The sequence below is a fragment of the Patagioenas fasciata genome, unplaced genomic scaffold (genome assembly GCF_037038585.1).
Source record: "Patagioenas fasciata isolate bPatFas1 unplaced genomic scaffold, bPatFas1.hap1 Unplaced_85, whole genome shotgun sequence".
In the NCBI taxonomy this organism is placed as follows: Eukaryota; Metazoa; Chordata; class Aves; order Columbiformes; family Columbidae; genus Patagioenas; species Patagioenas fasciata.
In genome coordinates this window covers 61,526-82,632 of record NW_027288806.1, presented here as the reverse complement: position 1 = coordinate 82,632, position 21,107 = coordinate 61,526, and the positions used below count along the sequence as shown (strand labels likewise).

The 21,107-nt window shown below is 51.4% G+C and overlaps 2 protein-coding genes across 2 annotated transcripts; both read right to left on the bottom strand.

The window, feature by feature from the left end:
- Nucleotides 1-579: 579 nt before the first annotated feature.
- Nucleotides 580-9,847, bottom strand: LOC139826908 (olfactory receptor 14J1-like). Its single transcript, XM_071803287.1, has 2 exons — nucleotides 9,826-9,847; nucleotides 580-1,145 (listed from the first exon to the last, which is right to left on the bottom strand). Exons 1-2 carry the CDS (start codon nucleotides 9,845-9,847, stop codon nucleotides 580-582), a joined length of 588 nt encoding a protein of 195 aa, XP_071659388.1.
- A 587-nt stretch (nucleotides 9,848-10,434) lies between these two features.
- LOC139826907 (olfactory receptor 14J1-like) lies at nucleotides 10,435-11,022 on the bottom strand. The gene has a single exon (XM_071803286.1). It carries the CDS (start codon nucleotides 11,020-11,022, stop codon nucleotides 10,435-10,437), a length of 588 nt encoding a protein of 195 aa, XP_071659387.1.
- Nucleotides 11,023-21,107: the final 10,085 nt, after the last annotated feature.

Genomic DNA, 21,107 nt, shown 5'->3' with positions numbered 1-21,107 from the left:
GGTGGCCATGGAGGGTGCTCAGAGGGACCCTGCCTTATTCACCATCTGTGTGGGTGCTGGCCACCAACAAGCAACATCTGAAAAAACAGCTTGAAGTCCCTCAAAAGCCACACTGGGACCCTGATCCCACCACACTGAGTCCACAGAGAAACAAGCAAAGCAACGAGCATCTTCAGAGTCTATTCCTCAGGCATGTTCTTTAAAGCAGCTCTGGAAGAAGATCTAAACCTTCAGGCACTGTGCTAAGGAGATCCCCTTGCTGATGGAGATGCTGTTCTGAGGCCAGCTCTGTCACAGCAGTGCCCATCGCCTGTCCTGGTCACAGCACTGACACACAGCAGGACGGTGACCAAGCCTTGGGAGCGCTCGGGCCTTGCACCAACACAAGGGCTGAGAAGGAGAGTGTGGGAGTGGAAAGAGAAGGATTCTGGAAAGAACAAGGCTGGTGCTGCCTGGCAGAGCTGCTCTGCTGGAACTGTTTGCTCCATCTTTCCACACAGAAGAAAGATCTCAGACAAACATTTCAATGCAGGGTCATTTATTTTGAGAGAATCCAGTGATCAGTTTCTTCAGGGCATCCTAGAGCTCCTGGTTCCTGATGCTGTAGATGAGGGGGTTAACTGCTGGAGGCACCACCGAGTACAGAACAGACACCACCAGATCCACAGAAGGAGAAGAGATGGAGTTGGGCTTCAGGTGCACAAACATGGCAGTGCTGACAAACAGGGAGACCACGGCCAGGTGAGGGAGGCAGATGGAAAAGGCTTTGTGCCGTCCCTGCTCAGAGGGGATCCTCAGCACGGCCCTGAAGATCTGCACATAGGACAACACAATGAACACAAAACACGAAAATGCTAAACAGGCACTGACCACAAGAAGCCAAACTTCCCTAAGATAGGAGTGTGAGCAGGAGAGCTTGAGGATGTGGGGGATTTCACAGAAGAACTGGCCCAGGGCATTGCCCTTGCACAGTGGCAGTGAAAATGTATTGGCTGTGTGCAGCAGAGCATTGAGAAACCCAGTGGCCCAGGCAGCTGCTGCCATGTGGACACAAGCTCTGCTGCCCAGGAGGGTCCCGTAGTGCAGGGGTTTGCAGATGGCAACGTAGCGGTCGTAGGACATGATGGTTAGCATATAATACTCTCCTGCAATAAAAAGGAGAAACATAAAGACTTGTGCAGCACATCCCAAAACCGAGATGGCTCTGGTATTCCAGAGGGAGTTGGTCAAGGACTTGGGGAGAATAGTAGAGATGCAGCCCAGGTCAAGGAGGGTGAGGTTGAGGAGGAAGAAGTACATGGGGGTGTGGAGGTGCCGGTCACAGGCTATGGTGGTGATGATGAGGCCGTTGCCCAGAAGGGCAGCCAGATAGATGCCCAGGAAGAGCCAGAAGTGCAAGAGCTGCAGCTCCCGTGTGTCTGTGAACAGCAGGAGGACGAACTGGGTGATGGAGCTGCTGTTGGACATTTGCTGCCTCTGGGTATGTGACCTGTCATAGGAGGAAAAGATGAGACTTCTCTGGGAAAAACCAAAGCCGCTTCCAAAACACCCTCCCAGAAAGAGACACTTTTATTTTTCAGGAGAACGTCCTGGCTGGAGCCCTCGTCGGTGCTTGATGAGTGTGCAATGAAGAGCAGGGTCTCTGCCCAGGGGCTCTTGATCAGTCAGCCTGAACCTGTGTGATTGGGTGGGGCAGGGGCCAGTGCTGGGGTTCAGCTGTGTCAGCTGGAACCGCTCCTGGTGCAGAAGGGACTGTCAGCATCTGTACCCCCAGGCCTGAGAAACTGAGTTGGAGAGGTTTGGTGTTTCTACAGCTCCTTCTGCCCTCCCACCCTGGGGAGTGTTCTTGGGTGTCAGAAACGTGCAGCATTTCTGGTGCACTCAGGGAGAACAGAGCGAGTCCTGCGAGACCGGAGGATGCCTGTGGGTCAGTGCAGAGTGAGAGCAGCTGCTCTGTCCCTCTGTCCTGCTCCAGCTGCCCTGGGCTGGCGCCTTTCTGAGATGGAGACTGATCACACTCCCATGTTACCCTGAAAAGCCACCAGGCATTGCTGAGAGCACAGGGATCCACCTCAGAGAGCAACATGCCCAACCTTTCCTAAGGTCTCAGCACCCCACGTTTAGCCCAAGACACACATGGCTCATTCCCCAGCCCCACAGACTGCATTACCCACAGCTCCACAGAGCAGAGCAAAGCTGGGACACATGTTCCCATGGACACACCTGCAGGAAAGGACCCACAAGATCACGCTGTGACTCTGCAGCTGAAACTCCCACCCCCAGAGAGCCTGAGAGCAAGAACAAGATCCCAACAGCAGTGACCCAGAGCAGGGGAGCAAGAAGGACAATGCGGTGAGGGTGGGTGTGAGAGAGGCCAGGGCAGAGGCAGCCGGGCACTCAGACAGCGTCACCCTTCCCCAGCTGTGCAGCCACCTCCCAGACACCAACATTGCCGGGCAGCTGCTCTCAGCCCCTGTGCTCTGCAGAGGAACTGGAGCTCTGGCTGCACAGGAGCTGCTTCATGCCTTGGAGCCCCCGGCCCTGAGGGCAGAGGCTTTGCTGGGTGGGAGAGGAGGCCAGGGGGCTGCTCACAGAAGGGATCTGCACTGCAGGGGATCACAGGCACTTTTCTCTGTTCTCCCTTTCATAACAATTCCGGGTTTAGTTTCCTCCCATTTCTGATCATTTCCCTGCTGCCTGGAGATTCTCCCCCTGGGAGGTGTTTCCCTGTCCATGTCTCTTCCCTGTCAGTGCTCACAGACCCCATCCCAACCTCTGTGCCCTCCCCCTGGCCCTACAGATCCTGCCTGTTCCCAGGGCACTGCCTGGGGGCATCTTCCTGTTTGCAGGCTGGAAAACAGGACAGGTCAGACTAGGCTGACGGGTCCAGCCAAGGTGATGCAGGTGCTGTGCACAGGCAGAGGGGTGGTGAAGGGATGTTATGAGCCTTCTGGCAGATGTGCTGATCACTCAGAGTTGCAGTTCAGGAGTCTCAGTGACTTGTTTAAGCATGAGAGCTCATTTTCATTTTATGTTTTCCTGCACCCCCCACCCCTTGATAGAGGAAAATGAAAAGACAGGCTCAGGAAAGTTCCTTATCTGTCTGGTAATCCTTGCATTGCTCTTCTCCTTGAGTCATCCCCTTAGAAAGATGCTGGGGTTGTTCTGGATCTGTGAGCAGCCCTGACCCACACAGCACCGCAGCAGAAAAGCATTTCCTGCCGTATAGAGTTTACTCCTTTCACCCACATTTTCTCTCCTCAGTATTGTTGGGATCTCCCTGGGCAGGCTGAGCACTGACCCTGGCAGGCGGCAGAGTCCCTGTCCTGGCATAACCCTGGGGTGCAGGGACCCTGCTGTGCAGGACAGCCCTGGGCACCCCTGGGTGCTCACCTGGCTTCACAGCTGTTCAACACTGCCTGACAAGGGCCCCCTCCTTACAGATCTCACCAGCTGTGCCTGTGCCAGTTTTAGGAGATGCCTCCAGGAGCTACAGCTGCATTGCCCTGCACCCAGAGACTTACCATGGCAAGGGCTGCAAAGGTTTCTCCTCCAGTGAGCTCTCAGTCGTCCTCCCAATCCTGACCACCTTTAATCTCTCTCTGCCTTGCTCGTCTCCCTGAGATCCCCAGGCAGAGCCCTCAGCCCTGCTGCGCTGTGCAGAGGAGCTGCTCCTGGGCAGAGCTGTCTCTCTGCAGCGCTGCCGCTTGCCAGGAGCTCCCTCTGTCCCAGGAGCCCAGCCCAGCTCAGCAGCACAGGAGCAGCCCAAGGCACTTTAATGACCCCTCTGGTGTGTTTGGTGCTGAGTCCATGGACCTAGGACCCTGAGGTGGAGTTGATGCAACTTCTCAAGAAGTCAAATTCAGATTCAAACTCCAAAGTTTCTTGTAATGCTAATGGGTCCCCCTGAGGGGCACAATTGAGAAACCATCCCCAGGGTCTGGTTAGAGCAGAAAAATGGAGGCAGAGATGACAGCTCAGGAAAAGCAAAGTAAAGGTCTCTCTAATGCTGAGTAAACCTGGGTGTGTTTCATTAACCAACGGGCCAAGCCTTGACCCCCAGCCCTGGGAAGGCAGATCCTGTACCTCCCACGTTGCACAGGACCCTTCCTGGAACAGTGTGATTTGGGGCTGTGCAGGACCAAGGGCAGGACTCGGGTCCCACACCTCCCAGGTTCTTGGCTGGGGACAAGGAGGCCATGAGGCCCCTGTGCTAGAAGGACAAGGTGTCTCCTCACAGGCATCAGAGGTGGAGACTCCCTTCTTGTGAGAGAACAGCAGGTATGCATGAAGTTCAGCCTGGGGACAGACAATGTCAGCTGAACGTTGAGGAGTCAGCATGAGAGGGCAGAACAACATGGGCAATGTTGTGGTCACTGGACATCAGCTACTGACTCACTGATGAGGAAGAGGAATTAGATGAGGTCTCCTTCAGACAAATGAAAGAAGCCTCATGTTTCCAGGGCCGTGTCATTGTGGCAGACCCGAGATATCCCAATATCTGCAAGGCACCATCATCCAGGAGGGTTTGGAGTTCAATGACACGGGTGACTGAGGAGTCAGTGGGTGAGGTGCCCTGTGGGACTTCACACTTACAAACCACAAAGAGTTGGTCAGGATGGAACAGTCAGGGATGTGAAAGTGAAGCTGAGGCTCCTGGGAGATGATAACAAGGCAAAGAGCAGGATTTCAGGAGAGCAAGCTTTGACCTGCTGAGGGACCTGCTTGGGTCCTATGGGATATGACCTTGGTGTCTGCAGTGCTTTTCTCTCACATCTCCTCCCTCCTCTCCCCCACCTGCTGTTGTGCAGCATTTTTTACCCTTTCTCAAATACAATATCACAGGGGTGCTGCCAGCATCACTGAGTGGCTCAGATTTGGCAAGGAGTGGGTCCATCTTGGAGCCAACTGAAATCGGCTCTATCTGACATTTTCAGTCTCCTGTTGTCTTCTCAGAGACGTGACAACTGTAGCACACCCACACCCACCCCCCGTTCCAAGACTTTGCCATAAACCCAGCACAGGGTGACAGTGCGTTCGATGTTACAAAATAATTGATCGTGAAGAAGAAATTGTAAAGATCTTCTTTCAGCAACGCATGAAAGTCTCCAGTCAATGAGCAGGTTCCTATGGGGAACTGTAATTGCCGTGGCAGTCACTGGCTGCAGGTGCCAACAGTCCAAAGGATCTTGGGCCAAATGCTTAAGAGAGCTGCCTGATGGGCCAACAAGGGTGATGCTCACCTGGATATGGTACCAACGAAGAAGGAAGTGCTGGTGAGGGATGTGAACATGAGTGTCCACCTTGGCTGTTGTGACCAGGACACAGTGGGGTCCCAGGCACCAGAGGGGAGGGAGGAAGACCAGCAGCAGAGCACAGGCTGGGGGGCTCCAGAGGAGAACACTTTGACATACTGGGGGATGACAGGTAGAGGTGGTGATGTGGTAAAGTCATGGAGGGTGAAGGAGCTCAGGAAATCTGATCAGCCTTATAGGACAGGCTGCTCCAAGCACAAGAATGATCCCTCCGAGTACCCATAAAAAGAAGCATTTATCTTGTGAGGCTGCTTCTCTGAACTGATGGAGCTCCAGGGCACAAAGGCAGCACACAGGAGGTGGAAGCAGGGGAAGCTGCAAAGGAGGAATTTAGAAACCTTGGTCACAGATGCAGAGATGATTCCAAAGTTGCCCTGGACTTGATACCTAAAGGGGAGGCTGAGGGCAGCAAGATGAGCTGATACAGCTTCCTTACAAAAAAAAAAAAAAAAAGAATAGACAGGGCGATCATGGGCCTGCTGGTGAACTTCATACGAGTATAATCAGACAGGACTGAGGTTCTCCATGGCTTCTTTGCCTCCACCTTCAGCAGCAAGGTCTCCTGCGACTTTGTTCCTGAAGGCGGGAGTCTGGAGAACACCCAGCAGTGGATGGGGCTCAAGTCAGGGGTTACTCAGACACCATTAAAGAACAGGAGATGGGTCATTTGACCAGCTCCCTGAACACAAATATCGCTGTGTTATGGCACCTGAAATTCCCAGGTACAACCACCTCTTGGTCCAGAGGAGTATGATTCCTCTTGAGCTGTTCTGGCCTGTCTCCTGTCTCAAGTACTGCATCAGGTACTCACCTTACAGTCATATTGTTTTGTCTTCATCAGTAAATGCTCCAGATCAATAAAAATTGGAGATTGCTGATACCAACTCTTCCAGAAATGTGGCCGAGGGAGAGGGGGGAAGGAAATAGAAGAAATACTGCTTTATTGCTCTTTTTTATGGACATGCTCTCTGTTTGGCTCTTCCTGAAATCTCTCTAATCATCCACACCAGACTCGAAGCCTCTAGGAAAATGCTGCACAGAGCCTTGGCTTGTAAGAGCATTTTTGATATTAATGAGCCCTCTGCTGCCATGATCCTGAACTGCAGCTACTGAAAGAATGAACAAACCCCTAATGAAGTGAAAGGCAGAAGCAAAACCCAATAGGGTGTTTGGGACCCCATGAAGGGACCCACCAGGATCATGGAGTCCAACTCCTGTCCCTGCACAGGACACCCCACAGGTCACCCCGTGTGTCTGAGGACGTTGTCCAGTCTCTTCCTGAACACTGTCAGGTTGGGGCCGTGACACCTCCCTGGGAGCCTGTTCAGTGTCCAGCACCTCTGGGTGAAGAACCTTTTCCTCATGTACAACTGACCCTCCCCTGGCACGTCTCTCTTCCTTTCCCTTGGGTGCTGTCATTGGTCCCCTGAGTGAAGAGATCAGTACCTTCCCTTCCTTCTCACCTCGTGAGGAAGCTGTAGCCACCATGAGGTCACCTTTTAGTCTTCTCTTCAGCTCTGATGCTGAGAAACCCCCTGGTTTGCTTTCTGACGCAGAAAGGAGAAGCCATGACCTCCAGGCTCTTTCCCTGCAGACAGAAAACACCCATCTGGCTTCCCCACCTGCTCTCACCCCAGCATTTCTGCACCTTCACTGCTGTGTCTGCACCCTCACTGGCTGCTCTTTGGAACACAAAACATGGGCTGATCCAGCTCCCTCTGGGTGACCTTTTGCACCGTAGCACTGCCCTTCCTCCTGATACCCAGTCCTCACCTTCCAAGTTGCACTTTCTGACTTTTTTTTCCCGTCTTCTGCTTTTTCCTATTATCAAGGAAAGCTCAACCATCTCATAAGCTTCCCTTCATGCAGGTAACCCAACCCATTAGGCTCCTTGAGGTCTTTTACTTGATGCAAGACAAGTAACCTCACCATGATCTTTTAAATCCCAGGATTGCTGCTGGTCTTTCAGCTTCTCTCATAGACACGACCGTGTCCCTGCTGCTGTCCCTTCATGTTCTCAGGTGGGATGGACATGACAACCCATCTCCAAGGGCTCTTCCTGGGTAGGACCTGTGTGTACTCAGGCAGAGATACCTTCCCAGCTCTATTCCTGTTTCCGCGCTGTCACCTCCAGAGACAGAACTGATCTCACTGTCCCCTTCACAGTCAAAGTCCTCCAACTCAGTTATGAGTGTCGGAGACACAAGTGACCTCATAATCCCATACCCATCCATCACCCTCCTTATAACTCATGGCCTGACTAGATAAAAGTATGCTTGTTTTATCAAATTGATCAAATCTATTTCCTACTAAAGATCTGAGAGGAGAAGCATTCTTTACAGCAAGGTGAAATGTTGACAGCTTCTCTATGTCCTCCCATGCTTCTCTTACTTTTTGGTTATTTTCCTTTTTCCGGGTTGCTACTTGTGAATTCTCTACCCAAAGTGAAAAGCCAATCCCACACCCAGAAATGAGATATTGTTTATTACAGAGTTCTGCAAGTCTGGATGCTGGAATAAAGACAGCACAACAGATAGAGAACGAACATCTATTATATACAAATATTATCCCTTCATTCAGACCCTCCCAGCAGTCCTAAAGAGCCAAGTGTTTACACATTGACATATTGGTTACATAATAATTTTATCACCACACATGCTTGTTGAGGAAGGGTCCCGGGCTGAGCCTGGAGCTCCCATCCTAGGGATGTGTATTTTACTATTATAAGGAGCATATAAGGAACAAAGTTCAGCTAAAGGACCCTTTATGTAACAGTCTTGAGACAGATGTTGAAACAAGACTCAACTAATTGTGCAGGCTCCAGAGTAGACAGTACTCTTTGCAGGTTCTGATTAGGTGTTTTAAAAGTCACTTTTACCTTTGTTATAGGAGCAGACTGACCAAAACTGAGAGGATTTACATATTTTAGGTTAGCAATTGCAGGCAGAGTTCATTCTTTTAACTGGTAAGGACTACATATTCTGTCTTTAAATACCTCTCCAAGGTAAAGATTCATTGAACCGTAGAATAACTCAGGTTTGAAGAGAGCCCTGAACATCATCTTGTCTCACTCTCCTGCTCAAGGCAGGGTCCACCAGGTGAGGTTGTTCTAGGCCTCTGTCCAGCTTTGCATCATCCACAAAGGAGCTGAAAATGTGCTCCATGACACGATGAAGTGGCAGAATAAAGACATTCAACAGTGTTGGCCCCAGTACTTATCACTGAGGGATGCCACTAGAAACCGACTAAACACAGGACTTTGTACCACTGATGGTATTTGGGCTTGGTCATCCAGCCAACTTCCCACCCATCACAACATCCGCATCTTTATCCCAGATCTCCCCAAGCTGCTCTAAGGCCACCGCAGGAGACCATGTCTGGGGCCTTGCAAAACTCCATGTACACAACATGCCTTTCTTTCCCCTGCCCGTCTGGGTTCAGCAATCCCTTCCTTGTCCTACAACTGCCTGGACATGGCTGCAGTAGAATGTGACTCGTCACCCTCCCAGCGACAGACGTAGGCTGAGCAGCCTGTCATTCTCCCAGTTCTCCTTCCTGCCATTCCTGAAGATGGGTTTGACATCTGATTTTCTGAGGGACCTCTGATCCTCTCTGATTATTTTTGTACTTTTGAGAACACAATCCAGGATTTCCCACAGAGAAAGAGGAGCAGGTGTAGGACTGTGTAGAACAGCATGGCATGAAGATGGCAAAGGTGATACAGCAATCAGGGACACTTGCAATGAGCCTGTCCAAGGCAGTTGAGATGAATCTCACTGTGCCACTGGGGTTTGTCCCTGGAGTCACACACAGAAATATCAGGGTTCTGTCAGGTGTCCACATCTGAGCTGGCCTCATGGATTCTTAAAACACATTGAGATATTCAGGGACAGACACTTTTCCTTTTATGCACAAAGGCGGAGTCACAGTGTCCCTCTGCGCTCCTGTTCCTATTCCCAAAGGATGGGAGGCACCTCAGCCCTATGGTGTGTCACCATGTTCTACATTTATCTTTGATGTCCCTCATCATCAGGAATGGACATTGGCTCAAGGAAGCACATCCATGTGCTGCATTCTGGTGGTTTCCTATGACATATTAGTCTCAACATGATGTTGACTTCAATAAATCTGTATCACAGGCCTTCATGGAACCACAAGGAATAGTTGATGGTGTTTGTACTGACTTGGGTTCATATCGCCTCACTTACATGATGTGCATGCTCAGATCTCATCTGTACAATGCAAACATGGACCTCTGACCTATTCATTCAGTGTAATTCCATGGAGGGACAAAGAACTCTGAGCTGGGGTGAGAGGCCAGTGCTGGAAATGGTGGTTGTGAGGGGCCAGCCCATGACAATTGCCCTGGGAGTCCAGTGCACAGGGGCACAGCCCAGCCCCTGCTCTGCTGGTCCTGCAGGTCTCTGGCAGGAGGCCTGGCTGTGAGAGGACACTGCTGAGTGCCAGCCCTGCACACACACACTGTTCAGCGGAGCCCCGGGGTTTGTACCTGTGGCCACTTCTGTGGGCATGTTCTTGAGAGAAGGTTTCTAAGAAGACCTAAACCTTCAGGCCCTGCCCCGAGGAGATCACCTTTCTATCTGGAAAGGCTGTTGTGAGCCCAGCTCTGTCACAGCAGTGCCCATTGCCTGTCCCTGCCTGCGCTCACAGCACTGACACACAGCAGGACGGGGACCAAGCTGCCAGAGCACTCAGGCCTTGCACCAACACAAGGGATGAGAAGGAGAGTGTGGGAGTGGAACCAGAACAGCTCTGGAAGAACAAGTGCTGGTGCTCCCTGGCAGTGCTGCCATGCTGGACTCTTTTCCCTTCTACCCATGCACACAGGAACTGTCCCTGCAGCTCCAAAATAGTCCTGCAGGAGGGACACAGTGAAAAACAAGTCACTATACGAACCTTTATTTTGTTTAAACAAAAGGAGAGCACGGCTCCTCATTTATACAGCCAGTGGTTATAAAAAAAAGCAGACAGAGAATTGGAAAGGGGCTGAAAACATTCTAACAATAAAAAACCAACACACCAAAACAGAAAATCCAGATGACAGGCTGAGCCTGTAATAAGTCACTTTAAAACTCCTATGCAGAAGCAGAGAGGCAGTTTATTGCTCCAGAAAACACTTATATACGAGTTTGCACAGGGCATCCTTGAGCTCCTGGTTCCTCATGCTGTAGATGAGGGGGTTCACTGCTGGAGGTAACACTGAGTACAGAACAGACACCACCAGATCCAGGGATGAGGAGGAGACAGAGGGGGGCTTCAGGTGAGCAAATATGCCAGTGCTGACAAACAAGGAGACCACGGCCAGGTGAGGGAGGCAGGTGGAAAAGGCTTTGTGCCGTCCCTGCTCAGAGGGGATCCTCAGCACGGCCCTGAAGATCTGCACATAGGACACCACAATGAAAATGAAACACATGAAAGCTAAACAGCAACTGACCAGAAGAAGCCCAAGTTCCCTGAGGTAGGTGTCTGAGCAGGAGAGCTTGAGCATCTGTGGGATTTCACAGAAGAACTGGCCCAGGGCATTGCCCTTGCACAGGGGCAGTGAAAATGTATTGGCCGTGTGCAGCAGAGCATTGAGAAACCCAGTGGCCCAGGCAGCTGCTGCCATGTGGACACAAGCTCTGCTGCCCAGGAGGGTCCCGTAGTGCAGGGGTTTGCAAATGGCAACGTAGCGGTCGTAGGACATGATGGTGAGAAGAGAATATTCCGCTGTAGCACAGAACATGAGAAAAAAAAGCTGGGCACCACATCCTGTGTATGAGATGGCCCTGGTGTCCCACAGAGAGTTGGCCATGGACTTGGGGCCAATGGTGGAGATGAAGCCCAGGTCAAGGAGGGCGAGGTTGAGCAGGAAGAAGTACATGGGGGTGTGGAGGTGCTGGTCACAGGCTATGGTGGTGATGATGAGGCCGTTGCCCAGGAGGGCAGCCAGGTAGATGCCCAGGAAGAGCCAGAAGTGCAAGAGCTGCAGCTCCCGTGTGTCTGTGAACGGCAGGAGGAGGAACTGGGTGATGGAGCTGCTGTTGGACATTTGCTGCCTCTCGACATAGGACACTGACCAAAGAAGAAAAGGCAGTGACAAGTTAGGGGAGACTTCTCTGAGCAAAATCAAAGCTATTTCTCATACACCCTCCCCTGTTCCACACCCCCTTGTCCTTTCCCAGACCTTCCTCCAGCTCCGTGTCTGAGCCCTGGGTGGTGCTGCCTGGAGGTGCCGTGAGGAGCAGGGCCTGTGCCCACTGGCTGCCGAGGAGTCAGCCCTGCTCTGCACCAGGGGGCATGGGAACGGGGGACAGGGGACAGTCCTGGGATTCAGCTTTGTCACATGGAACCAAAACAAGTCTCATACTTTCCTAAAAAGCATTTTCTCAGTTGCAGCACCTCTGCACTTCTCCGAGGGGCTTTCAGATAACACACAGATGATATAGGACAGGTTTCCATCCTGGAGGGAAGCTCGCAGCTTGGAAGAAAACCTCAACGAGACAGACAAGGGTCCTAATGATGGCATTTGACTGGGGGACACTCAGCTCACTCCCCAGCCCCACAGCCTGCATTGCCCACAGCCCAGAGGGCAGAGGAAAGCTGGGACACGTGTTCCCATGGACACAGCTGCAGGAAAGGACCCACAAGATCAGGCTGTGACTCTGCAGCTGAAACTCCCATCCCCAGGGAGCCTGGGAGCAAGAACAAGATCCCAACAGCAGTGACCCAGAGCAGGGGAGCAAGAAGGACAATGCGGTGAGGGTGGGTGTGAGAGAGGCCAGGGCAGAGGCAGCCGGGCACTCTGACAGCGTCACCCTTCCCCAGCTGTGCAGCCACCTCCCAGACACCAACATTGCCGGGCAGCTGCTCTCAGCCCCTGTGCTCTGCAGAGGAACTGGAGCTCTGGCTGCACAGGAGCTGCTTCATGCCTTGGAGCCCCCGGCCCTGAGGGCAGAGGCTTTGCTGGGTGGGACAGGAGGCCAGGGGGCTGCTCACAGGAGGGATCTGCACTGCAGGGGATCACAGGGACTTTTCTCTGTTTTCCCTCCCATAACAATTCCGGGTTTAATTTCCTCCCATTTCTGATCATTTCCCTGGTGCCTGGAGATTCTCCCCCTGGGAGGTGTTTCCCTGTCCATGTCTCTTCCCTGTCAGTGCTCACAGACCCCATCCCAACCTCTGTGCCCTCCCCCTGGCCCTACAGATCCTGCCTGTTCCCAGGGCACTGCCTGGGGGCATCTTGCTGTTTGCAGGTTGGAAAACAGGACAGGTCAGACTAGGCTGAGGGGTCCAGCCAAGGTGATGCAGGTGCTGTGCACAGGCAGAGGGGTGGTGAAGGGATGTTATGAGCCTTCTGGCAGATGTGCTGATCACTCAGAGTTGCAGTTCAGGAGTCTCAGTGACTTGTTTAAGCATGAGAGCTCATTTTCATTTTACCCTTTCCTGCATCCCCCACCCATTGGGATGGGAAACTGAAAAGACAGGCTCAGGAAAGCTCCTTTTCTGTCTGGTAATCCTTGCATTGATCTTGTCCTTGAGTCGTCCCCTTGGAAAAATGCTGGGGTTGATCTCGATCTGTGAGCAGCCCTGACCTACACAGCACCACAGCAGAAAAACATTTCCTGCCCTATAGAGTTTGCTCCTTTCACCCACATTTTCTCTCCTCAGTATTGTTGTTATCTCCCCAGGCATGCTGAGCGCTGACCCTGGCAGGCGGCAGAGTCCCTGTCCTGGCATAACCCTGGGGTGCAGGGACCCTGCTGTGCAGGACAGCCCTGGGCACCCCTGGGTGCTCACCCAGCTTCACAGCTGTTCAACATTGCCTGACAAGAGTCCCTTCCTTACAGATCCCACCAGCTGTGCCTGTGCCAGTTTTAGGAGATGCCTCCAGGAGCTACAGCTGCATTGCCCTGCACCCAGAGACTTACCACGGCAAGGGCTGCAAAGGTTTCTCCTCCAGTTAGCTCTCAGTCATCCTCCCCATCCTGACCACCTTTAATCTCTCTCTGCCTTGCTCGTCTCCCTGAGATCCCCAGGCAGAGCCCTCAGCCCTGCTGCGCTGTGCAGAGGAGCTGCTCCTGGGCAGAGCTGTCTCTCTGCAGCGCTGCCGCTTGCCAGGAACTCCCTCTGTCCCAGGAGCCCAGCCCAGCTCAGCAGCACAGGAGCAGCCCAAGGCAATTTAATGACCCCTCTGGTGGCTTTGGACCTCAGTCTCTGGAGGAATTTGAGGATGAGAAACTCACACCTAAACTTCAAAGTTTCTTGTAATGTTAATGAAGCCACTGAGGGACACAACTGAGAAACCATCCCCAGGGTCTGTTTGGACAGAAAACTTGAAGCAGAACAAAGGGTAAGCAAGTGAAAGGTGGTTCTGATGCTGAATAAACCTCAATGTGTTTCATTAACCAAAGAACCAATCCCTGACCCCCAGCCCTGGGAAGTCAGATCCTGTTCCTCCCACGTTGCTCAGGGCCCTTCCTGGACAGTGTGATGCGGGGCTGTGCAAGGCCAAGGGCAGGACTATGGTCCCACACCTCCCAGGCTCCTGGCTGGGGACAAGGAGGCCATGAGGCCCCTGTGCTGGAAGGACAAGGTGTCTCCTCACAGGCATCAGAGGTGCAGACAACAACCATAGCCAAGGGGAGAAGGAGCTCATGTCTGGTGGGGCTTTCAGCCTCTTTACATCCCTTGATCATCTCCACCACAGCCTGTCCTGTGCTGTGGCATCCCCTGCACCTCTTTCCCTGCAGGCTGCAGACATCCCCCCTGCTGCCCCACCTTGCTCTTGTCTGAGCATCTTCCTCCCTTTGCTGAGCTCTCTGCATCCTCCCAGCTGTTCCTTGAAGCACAAAGCCTTGGGCTGATGCAGACTCCCTCTGCTGACCTGCTCCACCACAGCACTGCCCTTCCAGTCACATTCCTTCCTGCTCATGTCCAGCCTGGACCTCCCCAGCTGCACTTTGGGCCATTATTTCTTTTTCATGCTCTTTCCCACTATGCAGAAAACCTCCACCACCTCTGAAACCACCCTTCAAGCACTCTCAGGCTACTCCTGCACTGCTGCAGCCTCCCCAGCGCTGCTGGGCCAAAGCAGCCCAGGTCCCTCAGCATCCCACACCATGTGCACAAGGTGCTGAACCTGCCTTGGCAGAGCCCTGCACTCTCCAGTTCCTCCCTGCTTCTCCAGACTGGGAAGCCGCACACTGGCACACCCCCGTGTGTGTGGGGTCACACCAGTGCTGAACTGAATGGGATGAGAACTCCAGGTGTCTGGGTCCCCACGCTCCTCCTCATGCAGCCCCGTGTGCAGCTGCCTTGTTCATGGTGAGCGTGCACCACGGGCTGGTGTGGGGACCTTGGAGTGCCCAGGCCCTTCTCCTCAGGGTCACTGCTCAGTGAGTCAGGTCCTGCTCTGTCCTAATGCAGGACGTTGTTTTCCTGCCCTGATAAAAAAATGGACGCTTCATCCTGAGAAACTTCAGAAATCTGTAATGGTGGAACCCCAAATTTTCTCAAGGTCTGGACTCTCCATTTGCTGCAGCTGCAGCCCCTCCACTTAGGGGTCAGTATAAATACCATCTCCCAGAGATACTGTGGGGTCTTGGGGGTCTGATACTCATAATGCCTGGGGTCTGGAGCTTCTGAAGTTTCCTTTTGTGCAGTAGGAATGGGTGGAGCTCTGCCTGGGGACAGACAATATCAGCCTAAGGTTTTGTCAGCATGAGAGGGCAGAACAGCATGGGCAGTGTTGTGGTGCCTGGACATCAGCTACAGACTCACTGATCAGGTAGAAGAATTATATGAGGCCTCCTTCAGACAAATGAAAGAAGCCTCCTGTTTCCAGGGCAGTGTCCTCATAGCAGACCTGAGATATCCCAATATCTGCAAGGCACCAGCCATCCAGGAGGGGTTGTAGCTCATTGACAACATCTTCCTGACACGGGTGACTGAGGGGTCAGTGGGGTGAGGTGCCCCGTGAGACTTTACACTTACAAACCACAAAGAGTTGGTCAGGATGGAACAGTCAGGGATGGGAAAGTGGAGCTGAGGCTCCTGGGAGATGATCACAAGGCCAAGAGCAGGATTTCAGGAGAGCAAGCTTTGGCCTGCTGAGGGACCTGCTTGGGTCCTATGGGATATGACCTTGGTGTCTGCAGTGCTTTTCTCTCACATTTCCTCCCTCCTCTCTCCCACCTGCTGTTGTGCAGCGTTTTTTACCCTTTCTCAAACGCAATATCACAGAGGTGCTGCCGGCATCACTGAGTGGCTCAGATTTGGCAGGAGTGGGTCCATCTTGGAGCAGCTGAAATGGGCTCTGTGTGACATTGGTCAAACTCCTGTTGTCTTCTTAGAGAGGTGACAACTGTAGCATACTCACACTCACCCCCATTCCAAGATTTTGCCATGTAAACCCATTAGAGGGTCACAACGTGTTGGGTGTTGTGAACTACTTGATACTGGAGAAGAAATGGAAAACAACTTCTGTCAGCAAGGCAAGTAAGTCGCCAGTCAATGAGCAGATTCCTGTGGGGAACTGTAATTGCCCTGACATTCATTTGCCAGACAAAGTGGCAGGTGCTAACAGTCCAGAGGATCTTGGGCCAACTGCTTAAGAGAGATGCCTGATGGGCCAACAAGGGTGATGCTCACCTGGATCTGGAACTGGCAAAAAAAGAAAGGCTGGTGAGGGATGTGAACATCAGTGTCCACCTTGGCTGTTGTGACCAGGAAATAGTGGGGTCCCAGGCAGCAGAGGGGAGGGAGGGAGGCCAGCAGCAGAGCACAGGCTGGTGGGCTCCAGAGGAGAAGACTTTGACGTACTGGGGAATGGTGGGCGATGTGGTGACATGGAAGTCGGTCTGAAGGGTGAAGGAGCTCAGGAAATGTGAGAAGCCTTACAGGACAGGCTGCTCCAAGCACAAGAATGATCTCTCCAAGTACCCATGAAAAGAAGCATTTATCTCATGAGGCTGCTTGTCTGAACTGATGGAACTTCAGGGCAAAAAGGCAGCACCCAGGAGGTGGAAGCAGGGGAAGCTGCAAAGGAGGAATTTAGAAACCTTTTCCATGGATGTGGGGATGATGACAAAGCTGCCTCGGACTTAATCCCAGAAGGGGAGGCTGAGGGCAGCAAGATGAGCTGACACTGCTTCATTTCCAGTAAAAGAACAGACAGGGTGAATGTGGAACTGCTGGTGAACTTCCTAAGAGTAGAATCAGACAGGACTGAGGTTCTTCATGGCTTCTTTGCCTCCATCTTCTGCAGCAAGGTCTCTTGGGACTTTGTTCCTGAAGGCAGGAGTCTGGAGAACACCCAACAGTGGATGGGGCTCAAGTCAGGGGTGACCTGAGCAAACTCAGACACCATTACAGAACAGGAGATGGGTCACTTGACCAGCTCCCTGAACACAAGTATCCCTGTGCTGTGGCACCTGAGATTCCCAGGAACACCCACCTCTTGGTCCAGAGCTGTGTGATTCCTCTTGAGGTGTCCTGGACTGAAAGCTCTCTAATCATGCACACCAGACTTGAAGCTTTTAGGAAAATGTTGCGCAGTGGCTTGGCTTGTAAGAGCATTTTCGATGTTAATGAGCCCTCTGCTGCCATGATCCTGAACTGCAGCTACTGAAAGAATGAACAAACCTCTGATGAAGTGAAAGGCAGAAGCAAACCCCAGGTTTCTGAGGGTGTTTGGGACCCCTTGAAGGGCCATCACTGACACAGCTGTGAAGAAAACAACCAGTGCAGGTCCCTGTCCCTGGAGAGCGGTGAAGGAAAGAATTGGAGACACTGGTTACAGGTGATGAGTGCCATGTGGAGGTGGCTCTGATGCCATGTCAGCCCTTGATGCTTGTTCATCTCCAGAATGGCTGAGCCCTGACCCCTGGGACTTGGTAGATTTTTCTCCAGTGTTTTTCAAGTCTTTTCCTGTGGTCAGTGTGAGTGTTTTGTGTTTTGGGTTGGGTTTTCTGTGCTGTTGTTTTAAGTGCAAGGCTCTGGTTTGCTGTGGAGCTGGAAATGCCTGTGAGTTCCTCACAACTCATCCACCTTCCTTCATACATCTGGCAATGGTCACCAATCACCTCAATGTCCCAGTCCCACACTTGCTTGAATCCTCTATTTGGATCTATACCCCATCACTCCAGGAGGTTCATGGATCCACCAGGCTCATGGATGATTCCTGAGGTCCATCCAAGTGTGGGCAGCGTAAGAGAGGAGCAGAGCAGGGTCAGCTCATGGGCCATGACTGAGCACAACCACCCCAGCAGCAGCCATTCCCCATCTCCCAGGCACAGCCAAGCTCACAGCATGCAAATGGCACTGCCATACATGAGTAGCCCAAGAGAGGCCTTTCTTCCTTCCACATTCCCAGGAAAATCTTCCTCCTGTTCCTCCTCCACCTGCAGACATCAACTGCTTTCCATTTCTGGGTTCAGACATGGCTGGAAGGGTTCAATAAAGCCATCAGCCATCTCGTTGCTTCTTGAAGGATAGTTCTTGACTTTTAACATGATTATCCACAGAAAGCCACCAGCTTTGCATCTCAGGAACTGGAATGTCAGAGTTCAAGGGCAGGATGGTTTGGGCTCTGTCCTGGGATCTGGAAACTGAAACGTGCTCCCATCTCCCAACCCCCTGCCCTCCTCAGTGATGTGTGAGACATTCTGACAGCAAGGCCTGAACTCACAGTCATGACCAGTATCTTATGTCCAACTGCAGCCAATGGTGTCCTGACAGCTCAGGAGTGGAGCTTCCATTGCTGGAGGTATTTAGAAGATGTGGAGATGTGGCGATTAAGGATTTGATTTACATTTGTATTCTATGTTGTAAAGGGTCTTTTCCAAAATAAATGATTCCATGATACTATAATTCTATGATTTGGGTTGGAACCATTTCAGTTCCATCACCTCCAGCTTCCCTCAGCGGCTGCTGTTGTGTGGCACAGCTGTCCTGGCTCTCCAGGCAGGTTGGGCACTGGTTTGTTGCCTGCATTGGCAGTTTTCCCCTTCCTGGGGTAAAAGACTGTTGAGGAGAGACAGTTGTAGAGGTTTGGGTCACAGGGGTTTGAAGCAATCCCTTCAAAATCTGAGCAGGCTGAGCTTTGGAGCCCAGGATGAATGGAGATGCTCTGACGGATGTTTTTGAACAGTGGTACTGTCACTAGTAACAGTAACAGAAAACTCCTTATTCTTGGTTATGCTAATGAACTAAAGCTCTTTAATGTCCTTCCGAACAGTCATTCTCAATTCTCAGAACAGATACTACATTTCAGTAGTTAGCCTCTTGTATGAAGTTCTTAGAACAGTGCTTTCTTTCACTTCTACCTTTTTTATCATTGAAAGAATACAACTCTTGAACAAAATTGCTCCCATTTCATCCGTATTCCATACATTTTCTCCTTTGTTTTTCTGGTGTGAGGGGCAGGTGGCATAAGGGGGTTGTTTCCTTTTTAGCCGTAGAAAGCCAAACAGATCGCGGGGTAGTGAAAAGGCACAAAGAAAGCCACAAACTTTATGTAGTGTGCACTGACAGAACATTTTATCCTACATTTCCAATCTCTGAAGTCCCAGTCGTACAGCAGAGATTGGAGTTCTGAGCTCCCTTCATCTGCCCTCTGTGACACATGTAAAATGGAACTACTGCAGTCAAGGAGTTGGTTTTGATTCTCTTCACAACCTGAAGCACCACATGGGTCAGGAGATCGTTGCAGCCACAAGGTGGCACTAGCGACCTGGTTCAGTAACAGCACGGCGACCACCCTCTGGCCACTCGATCGATCAGCTCGCAGACACCAATGTGGTGGATGGCAAATGGCGTTTATTGATAGGTAACACAGCAATATATACCTTGAGTTTTACAACGTCACATCCATCTGCTTAGATCACACACTACACACTACACCTATCAAGGGAGGGGCTACTATCTTTCCGTACAGCGCAAGATCTTCCGGCCGCCAGACAGGAGATGAACCAGGATGCTCAGATAGGACTAAAAATTCTCCGGTCCTAAACTTCAGGGCTTCACTGTAATCTCAGCAGACCTCTCACACTGATATCTGGGTTTAAGGAGCTGGTCAGGAGCCTCGTCTCCATTTCTTTACTGGTGGCTTTGCTGCCTGGCTGATGTGCAGACTCTGTACATGGATGCTGACACCTCCTGAGCAACCTGCTCTGAGACGCTTAACAACATGGGCAGTTCTTTTCGGAAGAGTATTAGGACAGCAAAAAAGACCCTGGATTGAAGCAAATGAAAAGGGACGAAAAAGTTGTCGTCAGGCCTGTTTACTGTTACTTGAAAAGCAGCTCTGCATGTGATGTGAGTTATTCCTGTGGTCAGAGAGAACCTGAGAGCTGTCCCTAAATGGAAAACATGAAGACGATGAAAGGACAGCGTCATTCAGGCTGGATGGGACCTCAGGAGGTGTCTTGACCAACCTTCTACTCAAATCAGGGTCAGACCAGATTACTCGGGGCTTTATCCAAACACATCTTGGTCACTTTCTGGGACAGAGTGAGTGCGCACTCCTGGGACACAGCTTCCAGTGCTTGACTGTCCTCAGGACTGGAAAGTTTCTCCCTTTCTACAGCACCTTTCCAAGCCCAAACATCTAGATGGCTTTTTACTCATCTACTTACACACTGACACAGACCATAATATACTGCCTTGGGCACAAGAATATTGTGGGGGATGATGCTGAATGCCTTGCTGACTTCCAGGTAACAGATCACCAGTGTTCTCCCCACGTCCACAGCCCTGTCCTTTCCTCACAGAAAGCAAAGAGGATGGACAGGCACAACCTGCCCTGGGTAAACCCCATCACCTTCTCTTCCAGACACCCAGAAATGGGGTCCCAGTGGACATGTTCTGGGGCACAGCCCTTAGTTCCCCTGCTCACCCATTGGCCATTTTGAAAAGTGCACACACTGTGTGAGAGCTGCCAGTGGTCAGGGAGTCCCCCCAGTCTCCATGAGCTTTCCAAGATGGTGGAGAGTGGCCTCCCTGTGACATCGTCCTGCTGTCTCAGCTCCTGGGATGCTGCTGTCCCATAGACTGGAGAGGGTTGTGTTAGTTCCAGTTACCCTGACTTGATCCCCATCCACTGCTGGTTGTTCTCCAGATTCCTGTCTCCAGTCACAGAGGCTTGGGAGGCAGCAGTTTCTCGGAAGAGATATTCTTCCTTTGAGAGTGCTGGTAGGAAATGTATTTTGCTGAGTAAATGGACACAATTATGTATTTTCCTATATATTTACCAACACATATATATATTTATTTTTCCTTATGATCACATAGAAAGACAGGCAACAGAGAGCTGTTGAGATCACTGTCAATATGGCCATCTAAAAAGAGAACACTCCAATTAACCTTTTTCTCCTTCTTTCCTCCATCAGGCCAGAGTGGTCCACAGCTTCCAGCAGGACTCACTGTGTGCCAAGGGTAAAAAGTGGCACTGACAGTCCATGGCAGTGGATTGTTTGGTGCCTTCGACCCTGTGCAAGACACAAGGATTATCTTTCTTTGTGCTGGAGGCTTTGGTAGGAGAGAAATCTAGAGAACATTTTTTTTAAAAATGAAGGGAAAAAGAAACCAATTGAAAGATGTAGATGAAGAAAATGTGTTTTGTAACTTTAAACATCAAAAGTTGTTGGTGTTGTAATTCTCCTCTCTTTGTTTTGAATACCTTAAATAGAAGTGTTTTCCCATGAGATCAAAATGAGACTTTTCAGGATGTGCATTAAGAGCAAGAGGAGAACTTCTGATCCTCCACTACATTTGCCTTCTCAGCACTCT

Bases quoted from the DNA above. Each gene is read 5' to 3' on its own strand.
- LOC139826908 (XM_071803287.1), bottom strand. From the start codon at position 9,847: ATGCCCACAGAAGTGGCCACAG. The intron at 1,146-9,825 runs GTACAAACCCCG...TTTTTATTGCAG, and splicing joins GCCCACAGAAGTGGCCACAG to GAGAGTATTATATGCTAACC.
- LOC139826907 (XM_071803286.1), bottom strand. From the start codon at position 11,022: ATGTCCTACGACCGCTACGTTGCCATTTGCAAACCCCTGCACTACGGG.